Source organism: Penaeus vannamei, chromosome 4, assembly GCF_042767895.1.
Source record: "Penaeus vannamei isolate JL-2024 chromosome 4, ASM4276789v1, whole genome shotgun sequence".
Classification (NCBI taxonomy): domain Eukaryota; kingdom Metazoa; phylum Arthropoda; class Malacostraca; order Decapoda; family Penaeidae; genus Penaeus; species Penaeus vannamei.
Window position 1 is genome coordinate 4864957 of NC_091552.1, and position 15000 is coordinate 4879956.

The window sequence follows — 15000 nt, forward strand, 5'->3', positions numbered from 1 at the left end:
ATGCATTTACATGTGCGTACGTATGCTTCTTAACCAATGAAGAATATAAATCTGACATCCATAGGATATAGGATCTACTACACCCATTCCTTTCTGTTCCCCTTTCCTAACTCTGCCGGCGTTCGTGCTCTCCCCAGACGAGCACCGGACAGGCAGGTCCTACAGGCCAGAAGCCCGGATGGTGCCCCTTCATCCCGGCACCGCCGCCTGGGTAGGATGAACTATTTTTTTCTTTGGTGGTGATCGCAGTGAGACCGTGATGATAATGGAAGTGATAAAGATCGTAATGTCGCGTAACACCCTAATTACCACCGGAAAAGATGGCAATTCTAACATAATCATAAACATTTTAATATCAACTTTACGATTCTCCCGCCAACAGCTCCGTTAATACTGATTACAAAGGCCAAGCGGCTTGCAGCTCTGATTCCGACTGTTATGGTGTTGAAAAATGTTGCCGGGTTGGTGCTGGTGGGAGAGTGTGTATTCAGCCATGGTAACGATCGGATGACTGAGAAAAATCATGGTAGGTGTATATAATTATCCTTACTTTTTGGGGGTTAGGACGGAACGTGAATATAAGTGTGGAAAAGTATCTGTGTCGGATCTGGTTTTGGAACAGTCTGCTATCTATTCGATATTTTCAGTATATGCTTTCAGTTTTGAAAGCAAGTAAATACTTTCCGGGTTTATTATTTCGTATGAATTTCTACAGAATAGTGGACTTATGACATCTGTTCTTTTCTCTTTTTCAGGCTAACAGACAGTTCCAGAAGATTCGATTGCCTCGGAGATAACCATGGTTTAGAATGAGCACACGCACAGTGGCCGCAGCCTTGTTTGCAGAAGACTGTGTCGATTTGTCAATTAATTTGCCGTCTGTATTGGTAGAGATTGTTGATGCTTCAGAATAAAATTTGAATGATTAATCATGTTTTGATTCGTAATGTCTTGCCCAATGTGCCCTATATAATGTGTGTATATACATACACACACACACATATATATGTATGTGTATATGTATATGTGTGCGTGTGCGTGTGTGTGTGTATTTACTGTTATATGAACACTGCGTCGGGCAGATTTAAAAGTCGCGGCAGCAATTATGCGCATAACGAGTGCGAGGTCACATGCGTCAGGTGGTTTATCAGCTCCAATGTAGTATATATATGCTTTGTATTTTCTCTTATCTTCTTTGTTTATGAGCCTCCAGGCTAGTACAGTGGTAACGTGTCGGCCTCTCATCCGAGGGGTCGGCGGTTCGCGCCCCGCCCAGGCGCGAGAAGTTGCAATTGTCGCCCGGAGGTTACTGCTGTGGCTGGGCACCACGGTGGGTAAGGACTAAGCTCTGTCGCGTCAGCACTTGCTGACACACGTTGATCGAGTCGACATTTGTCGGCACAGGCCGGGCTCCCCCATAGCCCGGGCGAGGCTCAGCTTCGCATATCGGACTTATCCTTATCTTATTTATGTCTTTCTGACGAAGATAGAATCGAAACCGGTCAAATACATCTCCTGTATTGTGAAGATATTCATTCTCACTCATACCTTTTCTACATTTGTCAACATGAATACGGTTCATATTTATTTAGTTTTAATGTTTTCCACCGCAGTTCAGGTCAGCTTGTGTTGAACAGTGAGGATAGACCAGGAATAGAACGTAAATGCAAGTAATGTAAAATATGTGTAAAATAATGTAAAATATGTGTAAATTAGGTTAAGGAGATAAAACCGACTGGCTCCTAACTCCCCCATTTCCTTTATCTCTTACAGTGACTTCTCTCCCGACAAGCTGGGTTTTGAAAGAAGAACAGGCTGCAGGGGTGATTATGAGTGTGAAGCTGATCTGAAATGCTGTGCAGCTGGAGTTTGCTGTCACTTTTTCTGTACGAAGCCGCTGGATAGGCCTACGTTTGGATAGGCCTACGTTTGGATAGGCTCTTTGACAGCTGAAACAAACTGCTTTTTCAGCATCAAAGCGTGGATTTCCTTTTTTTCTGTAAATTACCAAATAAAGAATTACAAAATAAAATATAAAATATAATACCATCGTTGGTTATCTTTTTAATTCCCACTGGTCCTGTCTTCCATTTCGTGTATATCTCAAGCTCTTCCAATTCCTTGGTTGGGAGCGAAAACTCGTGCGAACTGTTAGTTACTTTATCATGTTTTCACTTGTCTTGTGTTTGTGCGGTTTACTTGAATTTCCTTTTCTTTTCTCGTTAAAAGATTTTTTTTCATTCTTTCACAGCTGTTATTCTAGAAGTTTTACTTTTTTATCTTTTTAATACCCCTCTCTTTGCTCGGCCCTTCTATGTATTTTGTGCTTATACATACACACACACACACACACACACACACACACACACACACACACACACACACACACACATATATATATATATATATGTGTGTGTGTGTGTGTGTGTGTGTGTGTGTGTGTGTGCGTGTGTGTGTGTATGTAAATACATATATATTTTTCTTTTCTTTCCTTTTTTACTGGAGTAAGGCAAATCCAGTTCAGTGTTTTCATGACATTGGACCGTTCGTGTTATATGATTTCGGGGTCTAGCGTGGAGTTTTACCACGTTCTGTCAACATACTGCGTATAAATTATGAAAGCAAATATGTGACATTCGGAATATTAATTGATGTTATTCTCACGTTCGCACATCATAACAATGGTTCATGTATCAATGCATTAGATCAGTGTATAGTGGAAACCTGTTTTGAGTACAATTTTTCTCCCTTGCAGCAACCCTTGTGCTTACGATTTCGACTTTGGAGCACCTGAAGTCATGGCTAGAATATGTGTTCAACTCCAAACAACTCAATTTTGTTTCCTTGACATAGGTTTCACAACAAGACCATTTGCGCCATAACACCGGCTCCTCGGTGGATAAAAGGGCAGCGCTTGGCCCCTTGATGCTTCAGTTCAGATCCGTTCTACGTCGCTTGCTCATCCGGCACAGTTGGTTACGAGTTCCATGATGACTTTTCGAGGAATAAGTGTGTGCGTGGTGTGTGTCGCCGTGATGCTGATGCTGGTTGGTTTTGGGTTTTTCACGTTTTAGCATTAGTTTTTCATGTATTCATTCGTGTGTTATGTATATTGTGTGTATATTTATGCTGTATATTTACATGCGGGTGCGTGTCTGTCTGTACGTGTGCTTATGCATTTACATGTGCGTACGTATGCTTCTTAATCAATCAAGAAAATAAATCTGACATCCATGGATATAGGATCTACTGCACCCATTCCTTTCTGTTCCCCTTTCCTAACTCTGCCGGCGTTCGTGGTCTCCCCAGACGAGCACCGGACAGGCAGGTCCTACAGGCCAGAAGCCCGGAAGTTGCCCCTTCATCTCGGGATCGCCGCCTAGGTAGGATGAACTATTTTTTTCTTTGGTGGTGATCGCAGTGAGGCCGTGATAATACTGGTAGTGATAAAGTTCGTAATTGTGATAATAATATTAGTAATGATGGTGGTATGATGACGATTATGATGATAATGATAATGTTAATAAAACGATAATCATATTATCAATGTCATTGCTAGTACTACCACTACGCGTGTCGCGTAACACCCTAATTACCACCGGAAAAGATGGCAATTCTAGCATAATCATAAACATTTTAACATTAACATTACGATTCTCCCGCCAACAGCACCGCTAAATGTAGTCGCAGAGGCCAAGCGCCTTGCATCGCTGATTTCGACTGTGCTGGTGATAGAAAATGTTGCACGCTTGGTATTGGTTCGAAAGTCTGTTTGAAGCCATGGTAACGATCGGATAACTGAGAAAAATCATGGTAGGTTTATATAATTATCCTCAATTTTTGGGGGGTTAGGAAGGAACGTGAATATAAGTGTGGAAAAGTATCTGTGTCGGATCTGGTTTTGGAACAGTCTGCTATCTATTCGATATTTTCAGTATATGCTTTCAGTTTTGAAAGCAAGTAAATACTTTCCGGGTTTATTATTTCGTATGAATTTCTACAAAATAGTGGACTTATGACATCTGTTCTTTTCTCTTTTTCAGGCTAACAGACAGTTCCAGAAGATTCGATTGCCTCGGAGATAACCATGGTTCACAATGAGCACACACACAGTGGCCGCAGCCTTGTTTGCAGAAGACTGTGTCGATTTGTCAGTTGATTTGCCGTCTGTATTGGTAGAGATTGTTGATGCTTCAGAATAAAATTTGAATGATTAATCATGTTTTGATTCTCAATGTCTTGCCTAATGTGCCCTATATAATGTGTATATACATACACACATATATATGTATGTGTATATGTATATGTGTGCGTGTGTGTGTGTGTGTGTGTACATGCATACACATGTATATATGTATAAATATATATATGTTCATATATATAATCACACACAGAGACCTTCATGTATATATATATATATATATATATATATATATATATATATATATATATATATATATATGTGTGTGTGTGTGTGTGTGTGTGTGTGTGTGTGTGTGTGTGTGTGTGTATCTATGTAAATATATAAATATGTATGTGTGTCATGTAGCGTAAAAAATTAATAAAGGTAAACAGGTGATCATGTATATATATTTACATATCCATCTAAACATATATGCACATATGTATGTATATATATACATATATATATACACACAGACAAACTCACACACATATATGCTTATGTATATATATGTATATATACTGTTTAAATGGTAGAAAACGTGTAATGTATATTTGTATAGAGAGAGAATGTAAATATTTATGTATATATATATATATATATATATATATATATATATATACATATATATATACACATACATATATAGACACATACATATACATATATACACATACATATATATATATATATATATATATATATATATATATATATATATATATATATATATATATATATATATATATATATTTACTATGAACACTGCGTCGGGCAGATTTAAAAGTCGCGGCAGCAATTATGCGCATAACGAGTGCGAGGTCACATCCGTCAGGTGGTTTATCAGCTCCAATGTAGTATATATATGCTTTGTATTTTCTTTTATGGCCGGGTCACTCCAGAGAAAAGGCCCGGGCGACGCATGACTTCGCAAATCTAACTGAATTGAACTGAATCTTATTTGTATATGAGCTTTCAGGCTAGTACAGTGGTAACGTGTTGGCTTCTTATCCGATGGGTCGGCGGTTCGCGCCCCGCCCAGGCGCGAGAAGTTGCAATTGTCGCCCGGAGGTTACTGCTGTGGCTGGGCACCACGGCGGGTAAGGACTAAGCTCTGTCGCGTCAGCACTAGCTGACACACGTTGATCGAGTCGACATTTGTCGGCACAGGCCGGGCGAGGCTCAGCTTCGCATATCGGACTTATCCTTATCTTATTTATGTCTTTCTGACGAAGATAGAATCGAAACCGGTCAAATACATCTCCTGTATTGTGAAGATATTCATTCTCATTCATACCTTTTCATTATCTTTTTAATTCCCACTGGTCCTGTCTTCTATTTCATGTATATCTCAAGCTCTTCCAATTCCTTGGTTGGGAGCGAAAACTCGTGCGAACTGTTAGTTACTTTATCATGTTTTCACTTGTCTTGTGTTTGTGCGGTTTACTTGAATTTCCTTTTCTTTTCTCGTTAAAAGGTTTTTTCACAGCTGTTATTCTAGAAGTTTTACTTTTTTATCTTTTTAATGCCTCTCTTTTTGCCCGGCCCTTCTATGTATTTTGTGCTTATATATACATATATACATGTGTGTGTGTGTAAATACATATATATTTTTCTTTTCTTTCCTTTTTTACTGAGTAAGGCAAATCCAGTTCAGTGTTTTCATGACACTGGACCGTTCGTGTTATATGATTTCGGGGTCTAGCGTGGAGTTTTACCACGTTCTGTCAACATACTGCAGACTCAGGGTTTGTAAACACTGAAAGGGTAAAACAGCGTGTGTCTTGAAGTCACATTTCTCTCCCAATACACTAGACGCTGAAGTTAGTTTTCCGAATAGAATGTGACTTTTGACATGCACATAACATACTGATTTAGAAGGTACGGGATTAAACTGCAGGTTTAAAGGACGTTAGGTTACGCTACCCACAAAACGGTACAGTAAATGCAGTAAGAATAGGCCTACATTTAAACAGAATTCGCATATGAAAAGGTACAATAATTGATTAGAGTAAAATATGATAAATTTGAATATATGAAAAATGATTATATATATATTCATATATATGTATATATATATATATATATATATATATATATATTCATATATATTTATGTACTTATATATATATATATATATATATATATATATATATATATATATATATATATATATATATATATATATATATTTGTATGTATATGTATATATATATATATATATATATATATATATATATATATATATATATATATATATGTATATATATATATATGTATGTATATGTATATATATATATATATATATACATATATATATATGTATGTATATGTACATATATATGTATATTTATGTATGTGCACACACACACACACACACACACACACACACACACACACACACACACACACACACACATATATATATATATATATATATATATATATATATATATATATATATATATATATATATATATATATATATATACATATGTGTGTGTGTGTGTGTATGTGTGCATATAAAGGCATGTATAAAAATATGTATATGTATATATGTATATACATATATACATTTATGTATGCATATATACATATATATACCAATAACAAAATGAGTGATATTTTTCCCAAATTCAATGGAATTGTTTGGCTTACCTGGGGACGGAAGATATTTTAGATTGGCCGTGAAATCGGTCTGTTCTTGCGACTCAAAACGAATTGAATTTAAGGATTCCAGTGTAGGCAGCAAATAATGAGGCACGAAGTCCGTAGCTAAAAGCTGGCTTATTCGATCACCTTGCTAACCCAGAACTCAGGAATAGGATAGCAGAAAAACAGATCAGAGAGAGAGAGACAGAGAAAGAAATCAGAAAGAGAGAGAAAGAGATATGTGGGACAGACATTATGTTTGACAAAGTTATGTTTTCTTATCCATTTCCAGGTAAGTAATAACTTGATCAGGGGGAGGGGGTGGGGGAGGTGCTGGAATTCAAAGCTTTCCAACTAATACTAGAGTTAGAGGTAGTGGAACTGCTTGAGGTGCCGTCACACTAGCACTTTTTCCGTCAAGTTTTTGACATTTTTCTGAAATTTTGTCCATTTTTGAGCGAATTGTCGATTCTCCAGTCAGACGATAGTGATCGTTTCCGTCTGAAAACCTTTCCGTCAACTTTTTCAGCCAAGCACAGTCAAACCAAGAGCTATATTCTTGAATGTTTGTATTTATGATGAATTAATTGTAAAAAAAATGACGGAAAAAGTGCTAGTGTGACACGGCCTTTACCAACTAAGATGTCTTCGTTGATGGGCCATGAGGGTACAAGAAAGTTGCCGAAGATGAGGATATAACTTGACTGAGGAATGAGTAATGAGTCGGAAAATTGGAATGATTGCACGCTCTGTGGACCAATCTAAAATATCTAACGTCTCCTCCACATTGATGGGACCACAAGGAAGCCAAATCATTTCATTGATTTTGGAAGAAAAAAAGGAACATATATGTATACATTACGCGTATATATTTTAAGAAGTAAATATATAGATATAGATATAGATATACGTACATGCAACAGGAACAACAAAGGGGAGGGAAAAAAAAAAAAAAAAACACGAATATGCCTATTTTCGTGTGTTTTCTTGTTCTTCCCTTCATTGTTCCTGTTGCAATCTGTTCATCATGAATTCCACATATACGTGCATGAACACGTGATCACCGGTTTGCATTTATAACCTTTTACACTACATGACACATATCTATCTATCTATCTATCTATCTATCTATCTATATATACATTGTGTGTGATACATATATATACATATATATGTATATATATATATATATATATATATATATATATATATATATACACACACATATAGATATACATATACTTATGTGTATGTATATATACACAAACAAATCAGAGCACATTAGGTAACCCATAACGAATCAAACAGGATTAATTATTCAGATTTTATTATGAAAGATCAACAATCTCTACCATTACAGACGGCAAATCAATTTACAAATCGACAAACTCTTCTAGAAACAAGGCTGCAACCATACACACACACACACACACATACATACATACAAACACACACACACATACACATACATACACACACACACACATATACATACATACACATACACACATACACATACTTACATACACACACACACACGCCGGAATGACGACATCTGACGCTCATTCTGAACCATTGTTATCTCAGAGGCAATCGAATCTTCTGGAATTGTCTGTTAACCTGAAAACGAGAAAAGAACAAATGTCATAAGGCCATTATTTTATATACAAAATGATAAACCCGAAAAGTATTTATTTTCAAAATTGCAAGCATATACTCAAAATATCGAATGGATAGCAGACCATTCCAAAACCAGATCCGACACAGATTTCCACATTTATGTTCACTTTCCTCCCTCACCCCCCAGAAAAAGTAATAATAATAATAACAAATAAACCTACCATGATTTTCTCAGTTATCCGATCGTTACCACGGCAGAGTACAAATTGTCCCACAGCAAGCACCAGTCGGGCAGCATTTTTTAGCGCCAACACAGTCGAAATCCGAGCGGCAAGTCACGTGACCATTGTGATCACGTGGGAAGTCAGCGCGACCGCCAAGGGAAACCGGGCTGTTGGCGGGATAATCGAAATGTTAATGATATAATGTTTATGATAATGCTTGAATGTTGATGAATTTGTTTATGATAATGCCGGAATGTTGATAAAGTTGGTGTTTATGATAATAATGTTAATAATGATCCTCTTGGCGGAGGTAATAACGATCATGATAATAAAGATGATTATGAAATGAGAGTAGTAATAGTAATAATGGCACTAGTGGTAGTAGTAGGAATGATATTAATATAGATCTTATTAACATTATCATTATCACCATCATTATCGCCATCATACCACCACCATCATCATTAAAACTAGCATTATCACAATTACGATCTTTATCACTATCATTACCATCACGGTCTCACTGGGGTCACCACTCCCCCCCCCCCTTCATCACAGCGGCTTATAAAGAATTTTCCAAAATCTGCCGCTGCATGATAATGTGATGATAAAGAAGAGATAGAAGGAAAATAATATAACAAAAATTGCCAGCAACGATAACAGTGATAATGATAGTGATGGTGAGGGTGAAGATAACAGTGGTCTAAAGGCATGATAACGAAGACATCAATGAATGACACTGACAATTATGGCAACAGTTGTCTATTAAAACTGCGACAATGATAGTTTCGTTGATGGTAAATAGTGCCAACAGTAGAAAAATGACAAAAATATTTTTCCTATTACTCTTTTACTGTCTTCAGCCAAACGAACACGGATAGGCATAAGAATAAATAAAAAAGGAATAATGATAACAAAATACGAATAAGAAAGATAACAGAACAAAGAAGAAATATCCTACCCGTCTAGGTGAGGCGGAGGAGGAGCCGGGAACAACGGGCAAGAACCTGGCTTCTGGCTGCCTGTAGGACCCGCCTGTCCGGTGCTCGTCTGGGGAGAGCACGAACGCCGGCAGAGTTAGGAAAGGGGATCAGAATAGGTGCAGTGGATCCTATATCCATGGTTGATAGATTCATGACATTCTTGATCGATTAAGAAGTAGACATACGCACATGTGAATCTACGTGCACACTCGTACAGACAGACAGACACGCACGTACGTATATAGCATGTATAAAGACATAATATACATTATACATGAATAAATACATGGAAAAACTAATGCTAGAACGCTAAAAATACAAAACACCAACCATCATAAGTATCACGGCGACACACACCACGCACACACTTATTCCTCGAAAAGTCATCATGGAAATCCCAACCAACTGTGCCGGATGAGGAAGCGACGTAGGACGGATCTGAACTGAAGCATCAAGGGGCCAAGCGCTGCCCTTTTATCCACCGAGGAGCCGGTGTTATGGCGCAAAGGGTCGTTGTTGCGAAACCGTAAGTTAGGAAAAAATGGAGTTTACTTGTCTGTGGTTGGACAGAGATTTATGGACAGATCTTAATGACTGATAGATAGGCAGAGGATAAATTGAAATGAATGGCTGATACTTCACAGAATATTTTATTAGGAACATAGATAAGTGGCTATTCACACGTATAAAATGTTATAGTGAAGCAAAGATGGTTCTATAGAAAGTCCTAGTGGTATAGATAAAACCAGTTTTTTTTTTCGAGAGAAGAAGCAATTGGGAGGCCGGTGAGCGTGTGTGAATAAAGCCGTTGAATTTCAAATGATTATCCTCACCAACTACCCAACTGTTAAATGATTATCATCTTCCTATTTGCCTGTCACCATTCATCACTAACTCGTATCGGTTAAAATCTTGTCAAAATGTTGTCGTTTCTCCCGTCAAAGTTATGATGATGCATAAATTGTTCATAAATATTTGTTTTCTGCTTGTTTACTTGTATACCTTTTTCCATTCAAAAAACATTTTTGTTGCTATAGCAATGGACAGAATTAGCAAATGCTAAACCTCTAAATTTATTTGCTTATTTTTCTTGGAAATTATTATAATTTTGTTAAATATTTTCTATAGTGCTCTGGAGACCAAAAAAACAAGATTTTTTTGAGTAAACATTAAGACCATATATATATATATATATATATATATATATATATATATATATATATATATATATATATATATATTTATATATATATATATAACTTTACTATTCAGTCAACACAAACACAAACAATAGCAGCGCAAATTCCAAGTAACGTTTTATTACACAATAAAAACAGGAAACACGCTTGACTGTGCACATTTGACCTCATCTCTGTATCGGCGGAGCTATGAACGAGCCACGTGTTGAAATGGAGAGGCTGTTGCCGATCAGAGGAGGTCAGGATTAGGCTCAATACATATCCTAGCCGAGGCTCCAGCGGGACAGCACTTCAGGACGAGTGGACAGTCGAGGTCGGAACGGCAATGCTTGCTGCAAGGAAGAAAGATGGGACTCAAAACAGGTGTCCACTATACACTGAACTAATACATTCATACATGGTCCATTGTTATGATGTGCGAACTTGAAAATTACATTAATTTGCATTCCGAATGTCACATATTTGATTTAATAATTTATACGATATGCAATGAAATAAATAAATTAATAAAAATAAAAATAAATCGTATGCTTACATGCCAGGTATGTCGGGGGATTTGAGATCGGGGCATCGGCCAGGCTTTGCTTTAATGGCACCCGTTCCACAAACAAAACTTGCCTAAGAGAAAATATAATGTATTACTATGTATACCTGTATGAATATTCTTGTTTATTTATATACATTAAATATACATACAAGTGTATTTTCACATGCAGTGTATTACATACATATACAAGTGCGCGTGCACACACACCCAGTATATTTAGAAAGAAACAAATATATATGTATATATAGATGTGTGTGTATATATGTATGCATGTATGTATTTATGTATATGTACGTATATATGTATGCATATAAACATTTATGCGTACACGTATATGTATATATGATATATATCTACATCATAACAAGCCCATATCTCACCATCAGCAGCGCAGCCAAAACAAAACACGAGCGCAGTGCGAACGAGGCCATTTCACAGACGAGAAGCAGAGGTCCCTCTTCCGCCGCAGACTCGACGCTCTGTGTTGGCAGCAACGGCGTGCTGGACTTAAATATGGCGTCGATGACCATCAGGAAGCAAAGCAAGTATTATCATTCATGCATTGTGGCCGGAGGCTCCCACGTGCAAGGGATTTCCCAGATGCAAACTGCAACTCTTTCCGTATTTTTTACTGTTTTTTACATGTATACATACATATATAATACATGCATATATAAGTGCATATGATTATATTTATACACACACACACACACATGTATATGTACACACACAAATACGCATACATTCTCTATTTCATTTGGACGTGCAAATAAATGGGAAACACATCGAAACAGTCTCGGGTTTTATTTCTATTTCATCTTTATCACATTACCTCCTTTCTGTTTTGTTCTTAATAAGGAACGTTGTCTTAATCCTGTAGTTTAATCACGTACATTCTAAATACCAGGAATTAACCACATAATCAATACTGACTGTATCAAAAGGTTATTAGGTGATTAGACAATTAGGGGATTAGGCAGTTTAGTGTTTAACTTTTCCCTATAAAAGAAAGACTTAATTGCACAATACAGCCACCGTAGCGATGTATCAGTAATTAAAACTTTAATAAGGTGAATGTATCAGTAATTAAAACTTTAATAAGGTGAATGTATCAGTAATTAAAACTTTAATAAGGTGAATGTATCAGTAATTAAAACTTTAATAAGGTGAATGTATCAGTAATTAAAACTTTAATAAGGTGAATGTATCAGTAATTAAAACTTTAATAAGGTGAATGTATCAGTAATTAAAACTTTAATAAGGTGAATGTCTCAGTAATTAAAACTTTAATAAGGTGAATGTATCAGTAATTAAAACTTTAATAAGGTGAATGTATCAGTAATTAAAACTTTAATAAGGTGAATGTATCAGTAATTAAAACTTTAATAAGGTGAAGAAATTTCAAAACAACAAGCTGATTCTCTTGCAGGCAGAATCGCAATGATTGTGATCAAATTTCCTGTCTTAAGATGGCGATTAAGAAGTAAAAAACACATGATAATAATACAAACGATAATCAAACAACAACAACAATGATAGTGAGGATGTGATAATGATATGAGTATTATGATAATTATCATTATTATTATTGTTCTTATCATAATGTTGATGTGATAATTATAATTGCTATTGTCATTAAGATTGTCTTATTACCATTAGTTAATCATTATTATTGTTAATATTATTAATATTATCATTATTATTGGTGTTGTTGTTACTGTTTTATTATCATTGTTATTATCATCTTTCTTATCATAATCAATATTATTATCATCAACATAATTACATTTACTATTATTATCATCATTATTATCATTTCGTTTTTTTCTATCATTATCATATTTTTATTATGATCATTATTATTGCTCCTGTTAGCACTAATGCTGTACTAATTGTTGCTATTATTATTGTTGTTGTCATATTTGTTATTATCACTGTTATCATTATTAGTATTATCATTATTACTCTTGTTACCATTATCACCATTATTATTGTTATTACAACTATTACTGCTTACTATCACTATTACTACTACTAATATCATTATTATTATCATTAATATCATTCTCATCCTCATCCTCATCCTAATTCTCGTCCTCCTCATCATCATCATCATTACCATCATCTTCGTCTCATCATCATTATCATCATCATCACCACCATCATCATCATCTTCATCTTTATCTTTATCATTACTATCAATAATCATCATTACTATCATCATCACTATCTTTATTATCATCACTATTATCATTACTATTATCTTTATTATCATCACTATTATTATTACTATTATCATTATTATCACTATTATTATTACTATCATTATTATCATCACTATTATTATTACTAGTATCATTATTATCATCACTAATGAGCCATTTCGTTTTTTTGTCTGATGAGGAACTCGAGAAGAGTTCGAAACGTCACGCTTATTCTCAATTCTCATTGTGGCTAGTTTCATTTTCATTTTTGTGTTCACGTGATTGTGTTTGTGCTTGATATATATATATATATATATATATATATATATATATATATATATATATATATATATATATATATATATATGTATGTATGTATGTATGTATGTGTATATATATATATATACATATATATGCATATATATATGCACACACACATATATATATATATATATATATATATATATATATATATATATATATATATATATATATATATATATATATAAATATATATATACATATATATATTTGTATATATATATATATATATATATATATATATATTCATATATGTATATTTATATATATTCATATATATATATATATATATATATATATATATATATATATATATATATGTGTGTGTGTGTGTGTGTGTGTGTGTGTGTGTGTACATATATTTACTTATACATATATATGCATATATAATATATGCATATATAATACACAGACACACACACACACACACACAAACACACACACACACACACAAACACACACATACACACACACACACACACACACACACACACACACACACACACACACACACATATATATATACATACATATATATATATATATATATATATATATATATATATATATATATATATATATATATTTACATATATGCACCATACGTACACACATCTATGCATATATGTCTGTATCCAGACACAGGGTAGTAAAATCAAACCAAGAGAATGACACGCACACTGTACTCCACCATATACAAATCCCTCCTTTAATAACAGTGATAAATAAGATGAACCGTATTCATGTTGACAAATGTGGAAAGGTATGAATGAGAACGAATATCTTCACAATACAAGAGATGTATTTAACCAGTTTCGATTATATCTTCGTCAGAAATACATGTATTTCTGACGAAGATATAATCAAAACCGGCTAAATACATCTCTTGTATTGTGAAGATATTCGTTCTCATTCATACCTTTCCACAAGTGATAAATAACTACATGATTATCCTCTGCTGGTAACTCTCATGGCGATGATTTCGTTCCATCCTTCGGGTGTGTAGCAACTGGTACCAAATCCGGCTTGATTCACACAACAGACATGGCCCCTCGCGCAGTTGTAGT

At 34.9% G+C, this 15000-nt stretch overlaps 3 protein-coding genes and 1 long non-coding RNA gene across 5 annotated transcripts in view; 2 read left to right on the plus strand and 2 right to left on the minus strand.

Moving 5' to 3' along the window:
- LOC138861454 (uncharacterized) overlaps positions 1-929 on the plus strand; it is a 1209-nt gene extending 280 nt beyond the window's left edge. The window contains exons 2-4 of the long non-coding RNA XR_011398506.1: positions 138-211; positions 383-526; positions 756-929. This is a non-coding gene — a long non-coding RNA (uncharacterized lncRNA). The remainder of the gene's footprint in view (positions 1-137; positions 212-382; positions 527-755) is intronic.
- A 1958-nt stretch (positions 930-2887) lies between these two features.
- Positions 2888-4217, plus strand: LOC113800679 (WAP four-disulfide core domain protein 12-like). Its single transcript, XM_070120568.1, has 4 exons — positions 2888-3047; positions 3310-3383; positions 3670-3813; positions 4044-4217. The coding sequence occupies exons 1-3, from the start codon at positions 2988-2990 to the stop codon at positions 3785-3787; spliced, it is 252 nt and encodes an 83-aa protein (XP_069976669.1). The 5' UTR covers positions 2888-2987; the 3' UTR covers positions 3788-3813; positions 4044-4217.
- Positions 4218-10293: 6076 nt separating this feature from the next.
- LOC113800674 (WAP four-disulfide core domain protein 2) lies at positions 10294-11973 on the minus strand. The gene is made up of 3 exons (XM_027351483.2): positions 11789-11973; positions 11397-11479; positions 10294-11193 (listed from the first exon to the last, which is right to left on the minus strand). Exons 1-3 carry the CDS (start codon positions 11936-11938, stop codon positions 11091-11093), a joined length of 336 nt encoding a protein of 111 aa, XP_027207284.2. The 5' UTR covers positions 11939-11973; the 3' UTR covers positions 10294-11090.
- A 2628-nt stretch (positions 11974-14601) lies between these two features.
- Positions 14602-15000, minus strand: part of LOC138860554 (uncharacterized) — a 2500-nt gene continuing 2101 nt past the window's right edge. Inside the window, exons 3-4 of one of the 2 annotated variants that reach the window (XM_070118179.1) lie at positions 14868-15000; positions 14602-14707 (exon numbers count right to left, since the gene is read on the minus strand). The exon at positions 14868-15000 is cut by the window's right edge and continues 50 nt beyond it. In XM_070118179.1, coding sequence (XP_069974280.1) covers positions 14882-15000 — 119 coding nt within the window. In that variant the 3' untranslated portion in view covers positions 14602-14707; positions 14868-14881. The other variant, XM_070118172.1, reaches the window with a different exon arrangement.

What these genes read in the sequence shown, in the direction of transcription:
- LOC113800674 (XM_027351483.2), bottom strand. Translation starts at nt 11,938, where the DNA reads ATGGTCATCGACGCCATATTTAAGTCCAGCACGCCGTTGCTGCCAACA. An exon ending in TTTTGGCTGCGCTGCTGATG is followed by an intron (nt 11,480 to 11,788) that starts GTGAGATATGGG and finishes ATTTTCTCTTAG; the next exon opens with GCAAGTTTTGTTTGTGGAAC. An exon ending in TCCCCCGACATACCTGGCAT is followed by an intron (nt 11,194 to 11,396) that starts GTAAGCATACGA and finishes TCTTCCTTGCAG; the next exon opens with CAAGCATTGCCGTTCCGACC.
- LOC113800679 (XM_070120568.1), top strand. Translation starts at nt 2,988, where the DNA reads ATGATGACTTTTCGAGGAATAAGTGTGTGCGTGGTGTGTGTCGCCGTG. An exon ending in TCGCCGTGATGCTGATGCTG is followed by an intron (nt 3,048 to 3,309) that starts GTTGGTTTTGGG and finishes TGGTCTCCCCAG; the next exon opens with ACGAGCACCGGACAGGCAGG. An exon ending in ATCTCGGGATCGCCGCCTAG is followed by an intron (nt 3,384 to 3,669) that starts GTAGGATGAACT and finishes TCCCGCCAACAG; the next exon opens with CACCGCTAAATGTAGTCGCA.